General features: G+C 36.4%; 1 protein-coding gene across 2 annotated transcripts in view; it reads right to left on the reverse strand.

Annotated features, from left to right (window-relative positions):
- The window catches only part of CASD1 (CAS1 domain containing 1), a 33,014-nt gene that overhangs the window by 6,328 nt on the left and 4,555 nt on the right, over positions 1-22,131 (reverse strand). The window contains exons 2-14 of one of the 2 annotated variants that reach the window (XM_049798568.1): positions 16,855-16,951; positions 16,042-16,162; positions 14,478-14,522; positions 12,932-12,994; positions 11,547-11,591; positions 8,430-8,553; positions 6,504-6,718; positions 5,068-5,493; positions 4,562-4,651; positions 3,891-4,010; positions 2,760-2,916; positions 1,239-1,318; positions 289-390 (exon numbers count right to left, since the gene is read on the reverse strand). In XM_049798568.1, the coding sequence (XP_049654525.1) occupies positions 289-390; positions 1,239-1,318; positions 2,760-2,916; positions 3,891-4,010; positions 4,562-4,651; positions 5,068-5,493; positions 6,504-6,718; positions 8,430-8,553; positions 11,547-11,591; positions 12,932-12,994; positions 14,478-14,522; positions 16,042-16,162; positions 16,855-16,951 (1,685 nt within the window). Of the gene's footprint in view, positions 1-288; positions 391-1,238; positions 1,319-2,759; positions 2,917-3,890; positions 4,011-4,561; positions 4,652-5,067; positions 5,494-6,503; positions 6,719-8,429; positions 8,554-11,546; positions 11,592-12,931; positions 12,995-13,754; positions 13,940-14,477; positions 14,523-16,041; positions 16,163-16,854; positions 16,952-22,131 lie in introns of those variants that run through there. The other variant, XM_049798569.1, reaches the window with a different exon arrangement.

The following is a 22,131-nucleotide window of genomic DNA, read 5'->3' on the forward strand; positions in this document are numbered from 1 at the left end:
GTTTTCACAGTAAAATTTTGGAGCAAAGACTAATCTAGGTCGCTTTATGACTTTATTTTTTAAAAGCAAACTAAGCAGGATCCAGCAGCAAATAAATCAACAGCCACCTTTTAAGCAAGGCTTTGACAGACATTTGCAGAAGTAAGGTGGATGCAGCTTAGTCTTCTATTAAACAATCCACTGGGACAAACTTCTGCTTTCTCTGGACGAAAGGAAAACAACCCACCCTCCCCCAGATTAAAAAATACACTTAAAAGACCAGTATAAATTTATGCAAATGTTACATACATAGCGATCCAACTTCCACCTAAACCACCATTCATAGACATTCCCATTCAGCTCAAAACACTTGGACAGTGGCCAAAAAGAAAATATCTTCTCAAATGCACCCTGTAAAAAATAAACATGGCAAAAGCATTGACATTGGTGTCAACCATATTTACTAAGTTTAAATCAATATGCTGTCTTTTAATATTATCACATCCCTATTTCACTAGCTACGTGGCATTACCAAAATAACAGGCTTCCCTAGAAGGCATTCTCTCCCCTCCCCCCAAAAGGAAAAAAAACCCAACAAAACAAAAATAGTTCTTCAGATGAGAGAGGGTTTCAGTTTTGCTTCCCATAAAGGTATTGGCACACCTTCTATTTTGTACTCCAGGCTTAAAGGGAGAGATCCACCGGTGTGTTGGGATAACGAATGCATACTCCACAGAAGACTACAGTTCAACAGGCTTACAACCAATGAGGGATTACCCCCCCCCGCCAAATCCTAGAGTGACAAACTCTGCGCTTACTCTGTCAGCTATACTTACAGCATGCAGTAAGTCACTAATGTAGCATGAGAACCAGTCTTTTGATAAGGTATCAAAGACAACACCAGGTCTCCGAGAGACACAAATCTTCATATAACCGTATCACCAGATGTATCACCATATGCTAGCAAAACCCAGTAACTTTAAGCACATAAGAAAACCCCCACCCCAAAACCGAAGCATAGACCTTTGTATTTATTACAACTGAGGTATACTGAAAACATGTCAAGCAATACAAACAAGTAAGATAGAGAACTGTGTTTTTTCCAGCATCCACACCAATTCAAATATGAAAAGAAACTGAAAGTTTCAATTTTTTCTCTTCTGTATTTATGATACAGGAGCAAATATACAAGCTATGAGCACATTAAAAAGTAGAGAAAGATAATATAACCTAAGGGTAAATAGTCAAAATTTACAAACCTGAGAATATGACAGAAAATATATACATGTCAGTAAGCAAATCAGTTTCAGCAGTAAACCAAAGTGCCATAAGCAGTTCCCTGAGGAAGAAATAAATTAATCAGTATACAGTCATCAATTTTTCAATAGCAAAACCCAGGACACATTAAATAACAAATGCCAATTATTTAGTGTAGTTATGCTTAGTAATAGACACATTCATGAATAAATGTTCAAGTATTACCAGCAATATTTTATCACTATCTACATTTACGTATTCAATTTTACTTTAAGCAATTAAAATAAAAATTCATATTAATTAACAACCTATTAATCCTAAATTAATCCTCACAACTAAAACAGGGACAACGTACATAGATAAAGAAGAGAATTTAGGTGTTCAAACAGAAACACTATTTTAAAGCCTCTCCTTTCTCAAACACTCTGTACAGGCAGTCCTTATTCTAGTTGAATGTAAATAAATAAATAAAACAGAATGCCCAACAGCTTTTGTCATGTGAAATAAGTACAGCATGTATTATTAAACTCTGAGGTACCAGTTGTATTCTAAAGCTCAACAGCAGGTCATTAGGGACAAGTATCTTGTTAAGAGAAGCCTGAGAAACTGTTCCTCAAAGCTGTCGACTGATACTAAGCTCTACCCAAGCCTCAACATTGCAACCAAAATCATCTCCCTCTCTCACCATATAAATTGGTAGCTGTAAACAGGGACATAAGCAAGTGAAAGCTGTCACTGAAAGATTTTCTAGTTTCACAGTACACTATTGCTCCTAAGTACACAATAGTCATTTTTCTGTATCTGGAACAGAAGTGCCTTTGTAGGAAAAAAAAAAAGTAATATTGGAGCTGTTTGGCTTCGAGATATCTTGTAAAACTACTTTCTAATTATATTTTTTTGCAGCATCTATTCCTAGCATGCATTTGGTATATTTCATTATCATATCTGCAGACTATAAAATTTGGAAATTACTCCATCAATAGGGAAGGAGGATCTAAGACTCTTAATGTTTTAGTTTTAATTTAGGTGAATTAAATAATAAGCATTTACTTAATCTAAGATACTAAGATAACAAATCCCATGTTCTTAATTGGCAGGATATGGCAGAATTGGTGCTCAAGATGAATAAGACATATTGGCAATGCAGAATGGGAAAGTCTAAAAGCTCACTGTTCATGCCGTACTCATTGGTACACCACAGCAACAATCTCAGCTAGCATAGATAGTGTAACCTATATTTTCAGTTTGCATTCAGTAATATTACAACTATTGATAAAACACTTTTCTGATGGTCGATGCCTATTAAAAAGTATTCTAATATGACTGTAACCAGAGACAGAGTTTAGTTATCAGCTGTTACATTTTTCAACTGACATATAATTCATCCATTACAAACTGCATTTTTGTGAACAGCCGTTTAACATATTTTGACTACGTTACAAAGAGACTGAGATCTACTAACAATACCATTTCTGTATGTAACATGCAAATGTTTTATAGCAGAAAGAAAAAAAAAATCTTACCATTTGCTTTCTTCTGAACTATCTGAGGCCATATAGCTAAGGTGGCATAAATGATCATAAACCAGACAGTGACTAATGGCACAAAGTAGTAGAACTGGTAAGGTCGGTCCATCACTATGCACAGTACCACAACCAAGAAATTGAGACGAAATAAAACCTGTAGGGTGTCAGAGGAGGGAAGACAGAGGATATATAAACTGGGAGGCAAAGCTGAGAGAGACGGGGGACATGTTTCTTTAGCACTGTATGAAAATATCTATGTATTTTACATTTCACATGCTGATTATATTTCAGTTGAAACATGGATGAGTATCGTGGGGAAACATCAACAATGCAATATAAGACTGCAGGCTGATTATGTAGTACTGGACCTGTCCTACACTGGCCTACTTGGGTAGAGATAGCAATGAAAATAGGGTAAAACAGAACTGACTGTTTCCCAGGCTGGGGACTGAGTATTCCAGTTGCTGGATGCTGTTAAAACCTCTCTGCTTTCACTCCCATAGCTACCTGGGCGAGCACAGTTAAAGCTAGGGTAATGTCATTACCAGCGCTGCAGTTAGGCTGTAGACTATAAGCATGTTCAATAAGCAAGATGACTTGAGTTATATGACAATGTAACACTTAACAGCAATAAAAGATACAATTTTTTCTTAATTTTTTAAAGTGCTACAGCACACACTGCAAAACCTGGGAGTGAAACCACAAAAATAGGTATGTTCTCCAGTACTGTTATGGTGTGAAAATTTATTTTCTTTATTAACAAATGTAGGCTCCAATACAGTCTTGGGGAGCCTGCCTGGATCATTACTTATATATTGCTATATACTTTAAATTGCTATTGCAATGAAAACTCCATTGCTGTATATTGGAAAATATTTGTCTTGATATTTTAAAGCCTACATACTTACATTTTTTTACATTGTAAGTATCATCTATATGCCATATGTTTGTATTAGATAAACACTACCAATTAAACAGGTCAGATTACATAGAAACAATAGCCACTTTTAATGCGCAAACCTTGGTTAAGTAACCTGATATCACATTATTTAGGGAGTACAGGTATATTATGGATATTGTGTTATCTGAACAAATTTCTTTATAAAAATGGTAAGTAGGTATTCTTACCTGACACACTCTGTATACACCAAAGTCCCCTTTTATCCAAAAATATGAGAAGTGCCCATAACCTGTTTGGAACAGATACGCAGCAACCAGAACTCGAATGTGCATGTACACAGGCAAAAACTGTTGAGAAAAATAAAGTACCTTTTATAAATTGCCATGTAAATGCTTCTGGCTTTCCTTTTTTTCCTCCCTATCTTATGCTTTTTCTGCGTTGTGGTAAATCACGTTTAACTAAGAAAAGAAACATTATGCTACATTTCCCTGTTTATTACTAAGCTGTTTTGATGCCCTAACCTCTCTGATATTAAAATGAATTTCTTCTATTTATTACTCTACACTTTCCATATTTCATTACCAGTTAAGGGAGACTTAAGAATGGCTCTTTGAAAGTTTACATTCAGCAGTTTCAAGTTCAGAACATAAAAAAGAAGTATTGCTAGCAATTAAAAATAAATTAATGTAATATTCTACATGGACGAAACAAGTATATTTTTTCACTGGTTAAGTAATGCATAAAATGTTCTTATCAATGAAATCCACACTTAAACAGAGAGAAAAACTAATTCAGCTAATACCATTTTTAAAACTACAGGAACAACAGCATTAGTTATTCATTCTATACCCAAATTGTATTCCCACTTAAAAAAAATGATGAAATTCAAATAACTTACAGTGCTTGCTCCAGAGATATGATAAATCAAAATAACAAGTTGCATCCAGCCCTTCCATTCATCAGTCTGTTCTCTATTTAACACTTTAGTCTAATGCAAAACAAAACAAGAGTGTTGCTATTCCAAAAAGTACAACGAACATCTACAAAATGAGGAGAAAAAGTTCAAAACAATAAACCACTTTATGGGTAAACAGGTCTCAATTGTAAAAGCCTTCTGTCTAGTGGACACAGGTCTACCAGATTTTAACATCATCTACACTCTCCTGTATCCAAGCTATGCTCACTTCCAGTTTGACTATGACAATGGCTCAAAGCACTCATAGCCATATGCTTTCAAAAAGCTTTTGCATCTAATTCCATGCAAACATTATATTGCTTGTGAGTGCATTTTCTGCAGATGAGTCATACTGACTTTGAAAATTTAACTTTCAATACTTAGCAATTAATTATTTACACTCAAAATGGGAAACAACATTATAAGCCGGATGTTAACATGATCATTACCTCTTTGGTATTTTCGGTATAAAATACCCCCAAAACCAAGATATAGACGATTGGTATGAAGAAAGATGAATGTGTATAAAATTTATTTTCCTTCATGAAAAGATTTGCTCTGTCACATAGATAAAAATAGGTCATGATTAGACCAAGTTTGCAGAAGGAGTGTAAGAGCATCTCTAAAGTAGAAACATTAGGAGTGCTGATGGCAGGTTTCTTCTCCTCTCCACTTTCCAAATCAGTGCATGATTTGTTCTTCCGATAATTATTCCGATGAATTAAATTTATAATTAAATATCCAATAATGGACAAAGTAAAGAAACAGAAAGCTAACTTCTGTATCAGAGTGAGAGGAGGCTGAGGCTGGCAGCAGGAGCCATCAATGGGCTTCATTATCTTATTGCAGTAGACATTCATAAGAATCATCGCATTCTGTCAAAGAAATATGCAGTTTTGTCAATTAATCTCTAATTAAAAAGTTAACATTTTAATCATAAGAAATTTTATTCTATATCATGCATTGACATAAAACATATGCTATTCTCACTTATCATTACATGGATAAAATTTCACAGTACCCCCATATACCTAGTTGCATTCAACAGTACAGTCAAAACATCTCTTCCAAACAGGAAACCCTTGAGCTTCTTGAGGTAAGCAAAAAGACCTAATCCTAATCCTTACAACAGAAGGGTACTCTCTACTGGCTGTAAAAGGAGCTATAAAGAACTAAATGGACTATAAATGAAAAACAGCTCACAGACTTGGGTCCTAAAGGGGCACGGTAATGAAGGTCTCTAAGACATCACAATGCAACTGAAACCCATGGTGAGATGGTATTTAGTTCATCCAGTACTTAAAAGCAACTGAAACCTGCAAAGGAGTGGAACTAAAAGTGACATGGTGGGAGAGCTCTTTCACAAGAAAGGCAGACTGACAAAGCTCAGAGGGGCTCACTGCATGCATATATATATATTGCTAGGTTAAAGATAAAATAAGAAATAAAGTCAGTGGCACTCCATGCAACCAGGAAGGTGGCTATTGTGTGTTTTCTTATCCTCTTCATACTCCTTACTAAACAAAATTATATGGGCACATAGGGGAAAATTTAAGACTTATTTCTTAGCACTGCTTTACAAATCATTATCACCCCAACTCATTCATGCAGATGAAGGCACAAAGTTTGCACTCAGGATCTAAAAGATCTAGTGGATTAACAGCTATTCCAAAATAGCTATGCACTAGTGTGTTTGCTGTTACATTTTTTAAACATCCTATATAACTGATTGCCCTCCCACCTATTGGGATCCTCTGAACAAAACTTCCGGAAGAGCATACAGGTCCTCATTACATTCATATTGTCTGCCATTTCAGAACATTCACTTAAAATCTTGTTTTACTATTAGTACTTTATACTGTTGACCAGTGATAAAAACACTTACTGTATCCCTGCTTGATTCAGGGAGATGCAGGCCATCTGCAGACTTCATGATAGTTTCCTGTGCTATCAATTTTGATACACTGAAGACTTTAACTTTAGCTTTAGAATTTCGGGAGCTACTGTTCAGAATACGAACAGCTGCTTCATTATAAGCATCTATTTTCTCATTAGTAATCATTTTCCGACTTTCACTCAGCATATCTTCATAAACAGGATCTGAATTTGAAAGGACAAAGAACGAGCACATTAATCTTCTACTTGACCAATGCATTTGCTTAGCCCAAGTTGCACAGGCTACTTTCATTTAGGTAGTCACAACTGTTTAATGGTATAGAAAAAATGTACAGCGAGGAATGAGTGACTGTTACAGTGACTAGAGTTTATGATGAAATGTTCATATCACCACTCCCTAGTCATGCATATGTACCTATAGATTAGAAAGCTTTGGCCAGACATAAATGCTTGTTTAATTTCCCCAAACCCATGAAAAGCATATAATGCTGGAGTGCAGAGCTGCTTATGCCTTCTCTTACTAATAGAATCCCCCAAGGAAAGACTCCAAAGCCAAGAGGACAGAAGTTAGGCAGCAGAATAGACACATGGAAAAAAAAATTAAAAATCTCAAACCCTCTAGCTACTGCAGAAGAAACCAGCTTCTCATTTCTCTAAGTCATAATCCATAAGCATATTACACTTGCTCCTGTTGATTCCAGTTTAACTGATGGCAGAATCTCAGTTTTTCAGAAGAATGGAACACCATTTAATTGCCTGCAGGCTTCAGAAATTATAAAGAGCTTAACACAAAGCTATACGGGGTTCTAGATCAAAAGGTCAACTAGAGATCAATAAGGTGCTCTGAAAAGCTGCTGATGTTCATAACTGGTGAAACACATTCTACAGCTCTAAGTGGATTTACTTTAGCTACCTCATAGTAATTTTTGGACAATTTATGCCTAGACAACTCTATGTATACAGACTGCTCATCCTCTTATTTGTTCCATTAAAGAGCTCAGAGATGACTTAAATGGACAGGATCTTTATCAACAGAATGGTGGGCCGTGTCTGACACCTGATTTCTTCTGTTATAGATAAACATGGTTTTGAAACAAATGCAAGAAGATTAATCTGTTGATTCAGGTTAACCTCTAGAACCATCTTTGATAGCAACTTGGATGTGACTGTAAGTGTACAGCTGGGTGTATTCCTATCAGAGCTCAAAATCTGCCTATGTTTCTAACTGAGGTGTTGATAATCTAAAATGCTATTTTCTATGGCAGATAAATCAGTAGCACATTCTACCTATGAGCTCATTGTTCAGTGTCAGGGACATACTTTAGTTTTATTGAAAAAAAGGAAAAGAATGTAAGCTTGGTGCCATAATAAAAATCTCACAGACTGATTGTGAACCATGGTTTCTGGCTCCTAATCTCAACTCATCTGCTCAGTGTACAGAAGCAAGTTTCATTCTAAAGACATAAATTCTCTATATTCTCTAGAATATTTCTATTCATTCCAACCACACAGAGAGGATGCAGCACTTGTTGCACCTCTCCTATTATTCATGTAATCTGAAAATTTAATAGAACACAAACACAGGAATACAGCTGTTTTATGCACTTGTGTTCTTGACTCCCAGGAGGTATATATGGAGTACAGCACAGGGAAAATAGACCTAGCTTACTGAGTTGGAGAGTAAGCTAACAAAGAATTAAGAGTTCAGAAGGCAAAACATTTTCCTGAGAGAGCTTTAAAATCTCCATCACTAGTAACAGCTAGTTAAGGTTGCAAGAAAGGCCAGACTGGAATTCAACCAGCACCCTTCTTACTCTGCAAGTAAGCAGTATGTACTAAGTTTTCCACATTCCACAAGATAAAGATTCAACAGACACTGACAGTACAAATTCTTACCTACTGTTCGTTACTTTACCTTGTAAGACCCAGTAAACATCACTACTTTTTGCTAACTTTTCCAAAAGAGGTGCAATTGAAGTGATATTGATTTTATATTGTGTGAGGGCTTCATTGCTGCCATTGTGAATCTTGATAGACCACTGGAGAAATAAAGAAAGAGATTCAGAACCTGTATGTCTGAGGACACTTAATTAACTGATTCCATTGCTCTGTTAGTAGCTATTTTTCATTGTCTCTATAAATCTAGATTATTTCTTTACTCTTTGCTTTTAAAGTGCTAAAAATTTTCTTTTGGACCAAGCAGCTGTCTAGACAGATAATTACATTCAAACAGACCATTTAAATGTGGAGTATATAATATTCAACTTAATGTATATTTGATTTTTCATGAATTAAATGATGCAGAGTGTTTTAATTAAAAGCCCCTTGACTTTGAACAATGATGAAAGTAGCCAAGCCAGTCACATTATATAAAAATCATGGCCAATACAGTCCACTTTAGGAAAACTGACCACAGCAAGAGATGCGTGCAAGCAAAACTTGATGGTGGTATTGAGATCCAATATTTCCATCTATTTTGCAGACATCCACAAAGAAAAAAAGAAGAAAAAAAATGAAAAAGAGCCATCTTAATTTCTGATTTAATTTTCTACATGTAATGATTGGGAGAATGCTATAGCAGGGTCTGTTGTGATAGCACAAGGGGTAATGGTTTTAAACTAAAAAAGGGTAGATTTAGGCTAGATATAAGGAAGAAATTTTTTATGAGGGTGGTGAAACACTGGCACAGGTTGCCCAGAGAGGTGGCAGATGCCCCATCCCTGGAAACATTCAAGGTCAGGTTGGACGGGGCTCTGAGTAACCTCATCTAGTTCAAGATGTGCCTGTCCATGGCAGGGGGCTTGGACTAGATGACCTTTAAAGGTCCCTTCCAACTCAAACTATTCTATGATTCTATTCTATAGCCACCCAAGAATTTGTCCTAACTTCTGAAGAGAATTTTCCACACTGCAGGAAAAATAGATTTAGCATTTTTTTTAATGTATTACTGTATCTATACTGATTTAGTAAAAATCCGTAAAAAAAAATAAATTATCCTGAATAAAGTGAAATCTCTAGTTATTTCTAAATATCTACATAAAAATTTTGATATAAGCCAAGTACACTGATTAATCCACTTGCTGAGAATATTACTGAATATAAATGAATAGTTCATGAAACCAAGTAACATGCAGCTGCTCTGAGAACTCACACTCTGGAAAAAAAAGCAGTTTCTCCCAGTAGCTAAATCTTTACTTGTGAAATACCTACAGTATTTAAACAGACATTTCAAGAAGCATATTCTATTCAACAGGAAGTCAGGAACCAAGGAGAAGAGCACTGTAGTGACATTCTCAGAGCACCTCCTCTTCCCCAAATAAGCAAGCAACTGAGTTTTGTACTAGCTGAAGCTTCTCCAGCTTATGAGACTTTACATCTATTTATAAACTGTTACGCAGTTGACATCTTAAGACAGACATGTCCAGACCAAAGTAGCATGAACAAATCAAGAGCTAAGTTAAAGATACAGGCAAGTTTCAAAATGCTGACAAGTCCAAGGGCACACACCAGTTTAATCTAGGAGCAGGCTACCACACTAGTGCTATCCATGGTAATGTTGCTGATGCGCCAGATTTTTGAAGCACTTTATTTTTCAGCAAGTCCCTTAAAATAGGGGATGTTCATCTTTGGCCAACTCTAGGTATTGCTATTAATGTTTTGTGTAAATGTACTGGTGTTATAAAGAGCTGAGCATCACATGCATATTGTTGGTTCGCATCTCCTGCTGTCCACAAAGGACAACAAGCTATGGCTAATGTATATATATTAGTAAAAAAAACGTATTTAGCTAAGAGTTCTGTAGTTTTGCAACCTGACCTTCTGCATGCCAAAACACTATCCATGTATATGGCATTTTCTGTGTGAAATACAATGACTCATGATAGTAAGAAATGCTAGGTTCTCAGACTGAGCAGAGATATTCTAGGCTTATTAAGATTCCTAAAGCTCAAATATTTATGTGGATCCTACAGAGGAAGAGAATTTAGGGGGTTCACCTGTAAGGAAACAGAGGATTTCTGATCCCTCAGGAAATGTGTGGAGGTCTGTATACACATATAACCTTCCCCTAAAATTGGCGGAATTCACCCTAGATTGACATGCCCAGGAGCTTCCAGATTGGTAGAATGCCTGGATTGTCTCTAAATCAACCTGCTTTCAAAGGATTTTGTTTAAAAAGGAACACATTTTTCCCTCTCTACATTTGAGTTGGTATGAAATTGTAACAGTTAATTCCTTTCAAATTCCAGTTCCAAATTATTTGGAAGTAAAGGACATTAAATGTGGAATTAATGATATAAGCAGTTCTTTGACTCTTGACTCCCAGTACCAGCCAACTACTGGCACAGACTACTTAGGTGGGGGCTGTTGTATTCCACCCCTGGAAGTTTTAAAGAATTGGTTGACTCTTGTTAAGTGCAACACAGGTATAACTGATCCTGCTTTGTGGCAAACTGATGGGTTAGGAGACCTCTTCAGGTCCTTGTCAGCCCTGTTTTCTGTGACGCTCCTGCCCACAGCAGTGGTGGAGACTTCCAGTGGAACAAGATTCAGGAAGCACAATCTCTTTGGTTGTTGAATCGTTCATGTAAAATTCAGGGGTTTGCCCATATAAGTCTAAAAGCAATATGTGTGCTCAGAAAGAGCATTCCAGATTGCGCCATGCTCAAAAGCAGTATTTTGTGACTGAAAACAGTTTATTAAAAATGCAGCTTAGTTAGTATGCAAGTACTTTTACTTAACTTTTTAAATGAATAATCTGCTTTTAACAAAGCTACTTTATTAGCTAGGTTCAAGCTAATCAATGCTTATCAACCAGTACTGCTGCCAAAAAGCAAGTACTGTACATTGCACAGCTATAATAAAATATACCTATATTTTAGAACTACTTGTTTTAATAACAAATTCACTGAGAGTATATTTTTTATTATAAATTGAGTTTAACAACTTTGTCATGTAACCAACTTGAAAGCATAAAAATTATGCTACTAAAACTTCTTTCTTTACTAAAATGCCCCATAGATGTATAACTTACCGTGGCAGCTCCTGCTACAATTATATGAGGTTTTGCCACAGAACCCTAAGACACAAAGTAAAGAGAAATTAGTTTTAACATATTCACAAATTATTATTTTACTGAGCAGGTTAATTAAGACTCATATCTTAATTAACTGTGACTCGTCCATCAGTTAATGGTTACAAAAGAATAGATTGCAGATATATTACAGAGAACATCAACTTGTGATATACCAGAATTTTCACATAACAGAATCTGCAAAAGTGCAAAGTATACAATCATTATCAATTTAGCAGCATAAGTTCTCCTTACAAGCCATCTAAACATCTTCTCCTAAGGTCTAGTAAACTGTAGATCACACTACTGAAGTACTTTTTCCCTTAGTGTCTCTCAGCATTGTCAAACATCTTTCTGAGCTGTTGCACTGACATGACAGAACAGAAAGTTGTTGCCCCAGAGTTCTGAAAGTTACATCTAGGACAAGGAACAGAATATGTACTCAAACAGAAGAGTACAAGGACACAAACAGTGCTAACCACCTCAGTACAAGTTTTCCCTTGGCGCAGCAAGTGTTTAGCAGCTCTCATTTTTTTGTAGTAATCACAGAAAAACAAATAATAACTTTCGCTATCTTTATGGAAGGTCTTGTGCAAGAATGACCAATAGGGTAGCAGAAGAATCACCGGGGGGCATTACTAAATAACTCCAGGCTATTTAAAGGTCAACAAAGGAAGAAGCATGAAAAATTTAGTTGCCAATCTGTAAACATATTACTCCTTATCAGAATTACACACATAATTTTATGCCGAATAACCTGAAAAAACGGTATCATAACTGTAATGTAAGATTACTATGTAGCTTCAGGGAAATACTGAAAAACAACAACAACAACAAAAAATCAAGGCATTCTTGACTTTCCAAATTGCCTTTGCCCTTCAGTTTGGAACACTCAAATTAACGTAAATATAGAATCATAGCATCTCAAGTTGGAAGGGACCCATAAAGATCAAAAATGTTTGGCTCCACCTTCATGTGACCATCGCAGACACAGAGGAAGCAAAACACCAAATCAGAGTAAAATCCTTTCAGCTCTTAACAGGATGAATCAACCTGCTCCTAGGAAACAGGGGTTTTCTGGTTGGGTTTGGGGTTTTTTTGACCCAAGGGAAGCCATCCTGGGGAGACCAGGAGATGCCCAGAAACATATACAACAGTAAACATCCCCCTTTCACTATTCTGATGTCAAATTTCAGGTCTCTGGTATATAATTAACTGAATGTATGTGATATGCTGCAGTTGCTGGACTCCTAGTAATTACAGTTGTGTGTATGAAAAAAAGAAAGGTAGTAGTCCTCAGTCAGATGCTCTGTTTTCCTAAAATAAACAGGTTTTTTAAGACAAACCTCAGTCCAAGATTTGATACGTTGCCTCATAGAGCCATTAACTTCTGGATACCACAGGAAATCCTGTAAAATAAATGCAGATTTAGCCTGTAAACTTAATGACGAGCAGTAGACTAATAACAAATATTCAAAAAAGCAAACTAATTGCCATAAATTCAACTGTGAAGGAAAAACACTAGGCTCAAAGTGAGATTTCCTCTATAGTTAGCATGAAAAGCCTGACATCTCACTCTAGCATGGAAAACAGGAAGAAGAGGAAAGAAAAAAAACGGGGGTGCGGGGGGGGGGGGGGACCCAACACAAAACTTTACCCCCATGAAAAAAGAAGAAGTTTTCATTTGTAGTTCAGGAGTTGGGATTTCACCAAGAAGGTAATTTTTTAGTTTCTTAACTACCTAGGCATCTCCCAAAAGCCCAAACCTGCCCTCTCAAATCTTGGTGGTTAGACACCTACTAAGGCTCAAGGAGTTTTGAAGATGCAGTTCTGTGTCAGGCTACACCATCATAAATCACATTGCATCGGCCCCTTTGTCCTGCCTGGTGTTCTACCCCCCCTTTTCCAGCACTCAGATAACCATATGATGAGACACACCAGACGTGACCAAAAAGGACTCCTACAAAGTAATTTTTTGTCTGAATCAACTCCTGAAACAGCCCATTCCACAGCTGTACCAGCGTTAGTTACAGCACAAACACAGGAACACACTGTGAAGGGCAACAGAGCATGACAGCATAGGCTTAAATTGCCATGGGCTCACACCCTAAAATGTTATTCTTTAGCCTAAATCTTAACCTCGTACATAAACAGGTACTGAAAACTCACTTGCAGACAACTCAGCAAACACACTGCTTCTTTGGTTTTCATGAACAGAGAATGAGTTGTCTCCAGGGCATAAACAAATACATGACTAGCAGAATCCCAGCGCTGCTGACAGCTGTCATGGGAAGCAAAGAAAGCTATTGAGGACACCATTGCCATTGCCAGGGCAGAGGAGAACAGAGTCCTTCATAAAACCTACCCTCAAGTACTTTGTTTTCTTTTTTTAAGTATCCACATTATAATCAACAATGTGGTTATTTCTCCATGCAAAAACAGTGCAAGGAATACTTGTTGGGATAGCATAGAGAGCTCAGTGGCAATTATGACAATTACCACACCAAGTAAGTTAGCCCCAGATACATATTCTTACAGCAGTGGAAGAGTAAACTTCCTGGCAAAAGCTATTCTTGGGAAGGTCAAATTATAAGATCTGACAAAAAGAAAAATTATACACACTTCCAGAGCTTATGCCTGAAGCTAACACAGAATACAAGTACTCAAAGCCAAAGTCTCTCAAAGAATCTTATTCAAAACGTAATATTTTAAGATACATTCTGATACATTTTGTGGAAAACTTGTAAAGAATGTTAATGGTCTAAAGTTTTTTTTTACTTTTGCAGCAATTGCGGAAATTTGAAAAATCCAGCTTTGACTGCAATTTGGATTACATTGTATGAAATAATAATATGATTATGACTTGCAATTTAATGCTAGATAAAGCCTTACCACTTTAATTGAAGCAGATTTATCTTCAAAGGGGATATTTCCATGCTGTCAAAAAAACCAAAAGACAAACTTTCAGAATGAAACAAAATATTTACATTCATATGTTAATTTTCTCTCACCCAAAGGTTTATCTTTAGTAGAAAGGATTTTTCTTGTATAAACTTGTCAGTATACTCATGCAAAATACTTATGTTACTTTCTTGAAAAACAAGCTACTTGCAGAAAGGGTTCTTTTTCCTGGAAGAAAACAAGTCTGAAATGCTGTCTGTTCACTGTTACAAAGGTATAAAATATTTTCCTAAATTTAGCCTCCCAAAATAAGAAAAACTTTGACTTTTTAAATCCTTCTTTTCTTACATTTCCTTTGCCCTAGCCTTCCTTTTCATCTGCCCATCTTCTTTGCACAAAACAACTGACAGTTTTAATTAAAGAATAAAAGAAAATAATCTCAGGCAAGTCTGGAATGCATTATTAAATTTGCTGAGTGAGGCTGTAAGAAATCAGAAAGGAAGCAGTCAGCTACTGCATACACAATCCTCCTTTAAAAAATTACTAAATACAGTATTATTTTCAATCCTGGTCCAAAAGAACAAGCCTATTTCTCTTCCACAAACGTAGATCTTGATTTCATAAATACTTGACAAAAGACACCTCTCAACTCAAAATCAATTATAGTACTCTATCATCTCACCACTACTTTCGGGCAGCGACCGTGACCTAACCAACAGACTAGGAAAATCAGAGTTATTTGATCAACCAAACATCTTGTTTTGACAAGTGAAAGTGACTGCATGCTGTCTGCTGGACAACCTACCAGCTTGCACTTCTAAATGACAGAATTACTAAATAATTGACAAATCTGATGGACAGTTGAAAATGAAATGTGTCTTCTCCCTCACATATGTACATACATCCATGAACAGATATGCCTAAGAAGCATGATATAACAAAAGAAATTAATATTCTGTTCAACAAATGATACAGCTAAAACCTTTCTTACTGCTTCTACTGAGCAAGATGCAGTTTTCATTCTTCACCTTATAAAATTCAGACAGCTTTTCTGCAGCAATCAAAAGGAAGGTAAGACCAGGAGCTATTTGTAGTTTCAGCTTCAAGTTAGACCTGGAAATCTGTCATTGCCCCAAGGATTTTTATGAACAGATTAGGTCAGCAATTTAACTGACATTTAAAGTGACAAATTATAACCCACGGATTACTACTATTTAAAAACACACAAAGGAGCAATCATTTTCTCATCAAGAAACCAAATATGAAGTGTAAGTTGCTATGGGACAAGTCAGCTTCATTATTTTATTCCCAGCCTGCCACAAGCTTTCTCTTGAGCTTCCTAGTTTACTTCTCAGATTCCCAATCATCTCATCTGTACCCAAATAATTATCTTGGTCTAATCTTGTTCTTCTCCAAAAGACCTTTCTGTGGTTCTTCTTCCTGATGGCTAGGCCAGCAAATGGTATAATTTCTTACTTTTTTGAAGTTTAGAGAAGAGTTATGAGGTAAATTAGGAAGAAAGAAACAAAACCATCATCAAAATAAACTAACTCACCTTATTTCCTTCTTCTTTGACTTGAGGATTTATAAGTTTTATAAAAGAATAGAACAGCTGTCGAATTCTAGAATCTCCTATAAACACAATATGTTTGTCTATGAGGCAATTTTTTGCTTCACTGTAAAACAAAACAGCAACATTCATGTTACAGGAAATTTATGTTTTAGGAAAAAGTCTTTCGAAAATCTACAGAGCAATATAGATAATTCTAAGCATTATATCCAGCTCTAAGGAATGGTAAATCTTTTCTGAATTAATAAAAAGTTTAGTGTAAGTTGCATAGAAATGAAAATGAACTTCCCTGCTAATACAATTAGGCAAATCACCAAGCAGGTTTCCTATTCTGTGGTGCTACAAACATAGTAGTTTCAAAATGGTAATATACAACATAATTCTAAAAAATAAAGTTCTCTTAGTAGTCAGTGAAAAAAAAAGTGATTGGGAATTTTATGTGGGATTTTTTTACTTGCAATTCTACACATAAGGTCAGTATTTTCCCTTTCAGCAATCTGAAAGTGACATATGAAGCTATGCAGTCTCTTGCAGTATCTTGTGGCTCTCTGTAACACGTATCAGTACTACTATCACCAACATTTATTTGTATTTTTATACATAAATACACCTATGGTAAACATTGTAGACACACAGACAATGCACAAGGAAAAGAATTCCTTCTGATAAATGTTGCATTTGAAAGCCTAAAGGATCAGCTATAAAGTGAAAAATAGGTGACACTGCAATTACTACAGCTGCAGTCAAACAACGACTCTCCTTTCTAGGCAGATGAACAGAAGACATGTGTTTCCTTACCTATTTTTATACTTATGCATCATACAACTGTGGGGTTGCCATACTTTTTCTCCAAGAAATCTCCCACTGGACAGAAGATACTCACATGTATCGCCACCTTTAAAATGTTATATTAAGATTAGAATTCAGACACATGAAAGTTAAAACCTAGCTCCATTGCTATTAAAAAAACCCCTGACAATATTTGAAACACAGGAATCCAAACAATCAATAGTAGTAAACCAATCTAACTTATTACAAAAACACCTTGCACAAGTTTCTGCAAATTGCCTTCTCACTTACTATACCACACCTCTCTGTAAATCACTCTTCTATACACAAAATTTTAGTGATCCCATTTCTGCTGTCAGAAAGATGTTGTGACCTAGAATGGCACTTCCACCAAAAGATGCCAATCCACTGTGCTATCTGCTATCCAGAATACACTTACATGAAATTAAAGAACAGTTCAATATAACAATCTTCTACACAGAATCACCATACACAGCATCTTGTGTGGAACATGAATCTCAACTTGAGATTTGCAAGAAAGTCTATTACATCTCCTTACTTAAGACATAGCAGACGCCTTAGAATCAGTGAAATCACAGGCTGGGTTAATATGCAAAACAAAAAACATTTATATGAGAATTGGTGGTGATGTTTCAGGTCACTTAAGTTCATATAAATAAAATACCCCAGTTATGAAATCAGTGACTGTTATCTTCCAGCACACTCCATGTCAGATTATGCTGCCTTGTAACTGAACACAACCGAACACAATTCACTGCAAGAAAAGTTGCCCTCCAACATTTTTGTCATACTTGGCATTTCAGAGCACTGACAAACAGGGAAACAGTGGTGAATGAAATGGCAGGTACCTGTGCTAGCTTGTGCAGAAACAATGTACCACAGCCGGTACTTAACACTTTCTGTGAAACCTTGACTTCATTAAACTCAACAGACAAATGCTCATTTACTCCACCAAAACTTGCACTAATTCTAAAGAATAGGGCATTTTCTGTGTACTACTTCTTTTCAGGGCTGTTGGGAGCCACACGTTACAATGGCACAGACTTTCTACTATTACAAGAAAATCTGAAGCTTTATCTAGAACTGCAAATTAGACGAGGTGAACAGAAAGAGATGCAAGTTGTGCGAAGTCAGAGTCTGTAGAAATGGGAATTTACAAGATACCACTGATGTCAACTGAAACCCAAGCTCACAGTCCTCGAAGATCAGTACTACAGTAAAGCTTTTAGGAAAAAGAGACAGAGCCATCGTATCTCTTCCCTTGTGCTTAAACAAAGGATTCCATAAGACCGCAGTCCAATCAATAAAAAAAAAAATTTAAAAAAAGGTATACCAGATAAAGAAAGACTTTCTGTGTAACATTCTGATAAGAAAACATATTCTAAGTTACGGTCCTAAGATCACAGTGAAAACTAACTAATTCTCATATGCACTGAATCAACTCTTTTTTGGGCTTTTTTTTTTTTTTTTTTTTTTGAGATGGACATAGGATAATTGGGAAAACTACTTATTTCCACGATTTCCCAATAGTGGGAAGAATGACAATAGTATCTATATTGAAACAATTTTTCTATAAACATTTTAAACCTATGGGTAATAAACTTCAGAAAACATTAATAATTAGTTGGATGATGGAAACATATCTGTATTTCCAACAAATATGGAACTAGGATCTCTATAATCCTGCATGATCACAGATGTTTCCAGATAACTCTTCCATTAACATTGGCAATGATGTTGCTACTCTAGTTTGTGAACTGATACTCAGCTGCCTGTTCCTTCACAATCCACCCAGAAAAACAAAAGGTAAGGTTCCCATCTATGAAACTGGGAAAACGCGACAAAAAGCATTAAACAAAACATGTCTGAAGTATAGCTGACACCCAAAACTCTTAGCTCTCTCTTACTTCAAAACTCTAGCTCTCATACCTACTTAGGATGCATGAAGAACATTTCAGATACACAAGTACAGACAATGCAGCTCATGTATGCTACTTCTTGAAAAGCAATATAAAATTAGCTTGGAGGAAGGACGAGGTGGCAGCTGAAGACATCTTCTATCCCTACCTTCCTCCCTGAAACTCCTCCTACCTGTTTTCATGAAAATCAGAAAAAGGCAATGTACTTTGCAGAACATACTGTATTGTAATTGTTACTCCTTGGCTCATTTATCCAAGCAAACTCAGCAGTAACACAGTCAAGTAGTAGTATTTACAATGACCTATGGCTCCTCATTCCCTCATTTCAAGATGAACTCTAACAACCAAACTTATTTTCTCTCCTGGAATTTCAATTACTTACCACTGCTATTGCATTGTGACTACTAAAATAGCTGGAATAACATGAAGAATTACAACAGTCTTGAAAAAAGCCTGAATAAACATCTCAGAGTCATAGCTCTGGGTTTGGGTTGGTTCTCCATGAGCAACCCACATGATATACTTCTAACACACAAGATAAACTGACTGTATTAAAACTGTCATTCTTTACTCATTATTTCTCAGTTTTGGGAGCTCTTGGTCAGGCAGATCTTGACATATGGAAGAAAAATGTGTTTAAAATTTAAATATACACATATGGTGATAGGCTCCTATTTTTATCATCAATAAGAGTCTATTTGCCACCCCAGGGTAGTTCAGGAATTCCTTCAAATTGACCAGTAACCTCTCAAGCAAATCCTTGAGATACCACAAATCAAATTGACACTTCCTTCCTAATCGCAATGCACATGCACTGTCCATGTCAAACTGATTAATTACTGCACAGCAGCAATGGGATGTGGCAAATAGCCAGACACAGACGGCCACATGCTTCTGAACATTTAAAGGAGCTCTCATGAAAGTATGCTAAGACCATAGATGTAGGCTGAACTCAAAAGGTTTCCAGAAAAGTAGTCTCTGTAACTCTCCTATTTTTCAACCAGTGCAGGTCACTCCAGGTCAGCAACATCATCTTTTTTTTCCCAGTCTGTGCCTGTTTCATTATTCAGTACAGCACCATTTCTGAACAGATTAAAGATCTTGCAGAAGCAGATTATCAATGCCTTTCTGCTCCTCTTTCGACCATTGCTACTTATAAGACAGCTGATGATCCTGCTGCCAAAACTTCTGCAGAAGTAGCTCAGAATACAGCAGATGACATGGAAAGCTGAATCTTTACCTACTTTTTAAATATGTTGGCATAGACAGGTATCTTTCTAGTAGAAATCATAAATTCAAAATGACCATAGTTTCATTTTTTTCTTAATAATTTCAAATAAAACCCTGGTTTTATACTTTGGCTTTCAAGCAAAATAATTTCCTTGATTCTGAAACATACACACTTATGTGAACTATCATTTTGAGTAAGTTGCATAAAAAGAAACTGTCAGAAATAATGAAAAACATAATCAAACTCATGTTGCTTGTGATTAGATTGTAAGAATAGGTGACTTACCAGTTATTACAGCTACTGCTACAAAACCCTCCGCTATGCAGATGATGAAAATCAGGAGCTATATCAGAGCGACGTAAGAGTGAACTATGTAAAAGAAAACCCACTACTAATTAGAATCCCTCTGAAAGCCACTAAGTTACTGAGGAAGATGCGTAAGAAAATAAGGACAGTTATTCACAGTCAGACCTATGGTCAGTCTAGCCTGGTATTCTGCCTTCAACAGGGGCCATAAGCAGATGCTCTGGGATGAAAAAGAAGAGGGCAAGTAAACATTATGTTCTTGTCTAATATTTTGCCAACTGTGTTTAGTCCCGGAACTTCCTGAGCTGGACATGGTTTCTGCATATTCTGTAGAACCTTCCACAGATTTCTTTCTGACAAAGTCATGCAGTCTTCTCTTCAAATTTTTAGCATCCACAGTATGCTTCTACAAGAGTTTTCCATATCCACTGCTGCTGATTGAAGAATCACCTGCTTTTCTTTTAAATATGGTTTCTACTAGATTTACTTGGCACTTAGTTCTTCCATAGTGTCCTGGTTTCGGCTGGGATAGAGTTAACTTTCTTCCTAGTAGCTGGTATAGTGCTATGTTTTGGGTTCAGTATGAGAAGAATGTTGATAACACACTGATGTTTTCAGTTGCTGCTAAGTAGTGTTTAGACTAAGTCAAGGATTTTTCAGCTTCTCATGCCCAGCCAGCAAGAAGGCTGGAGGGGCACAAGAAGCTGGGAGGGGACACAGCCAGGGCACCTGACCCAAAGCGTCCAAAGGGATATTCCATACCATGTGACGTCATGCCCAGTATATAAAGTCGGGGCAGTTGGCCTGGGTGCGGATTGCTGCTTAGGAACTAACTGGGCATCAGTCAGAGAGGGGTGAACAATTGCATTGTGCATCACTTGTTTTGTATATTCCAATTCTTTTATTATTATTATTACTGTCATTTTATTATTATTATCATTATTTTTTTCTTCCTTTCTGTTCTATTAAACTATTCTTAACTCAACTCACAAATTTTACTTTTTTTTTCTGATTCTCTTCCCCATCTCACTGGGTGTGGGGGGAATGAGCGAGCGGCTACCTGGCTGGGGTTAAACCATGACACATAGGAAAAGAGAGTTTGAACTTCTGTCTATCATGATTTGTAGACCACTACCAATTCTTCCTTAATCAAGTTTTCAGGACTGAAGAATCTCAGTTTACTAATTCTTCACAGGAGAACATGTTCCATATTTTGAGTTCATGATCCAAGGGTGGTAGCTCTGCACTCCATGGCACTCCCATCAATTACTCACAAATAAAACAATCCTCCATCCTACAGTATGTTTACTGAAATAACATTCCAAACATCACACATTATATACATTTTAAACATAGACATTTTAGGCCAAGGAGTTATGCCTTCTTTCCCACCTCCAGATACTAAGCATCTTACTATTTCCCCAAGCAATATTAGAAAGTTCCTGAAACTTGTTAGGAGCACTACTTATGTCTGATGTCTTTCTTTAAACATAATAGTAGAAGTTTTGGGTGGAAGATGAGGGAGGAGAATAAAACAAAACTGAAGCAGCAGCCAAGAGAGTAAACTGGAGGTTACAAACAAGACAGTGCCTCCAGAAATGCCCAAGTCTTCCTTATGAGATGAAATATAAAGCAGCCAAAGAGCCACTCTCATTTTAATATACCACACCTTCTTCTTAACTGTTAATGAGACCTTAAAAGAAAAAAAAATAACCACAACAAAAAAAACCCAACCCCAAACCTGTGAAAAAGAAATCTAAGTGCCATTCTATATACAAAACACAGACCATTCTTTTTAAGCTCTTCCTT

This window comes from Accipiter gentilis, chromosome 4, assembly GCF_929443795.1.
Source record: "Accipiter gentilis chromosome 4, bAccGen1.1, whole genome shotgun sequence".
NCBI lineage: Eukaryota > Metazoa > Chordata > Aves > Accipitriformes > Accipitridae > Astur > Astur gentilis.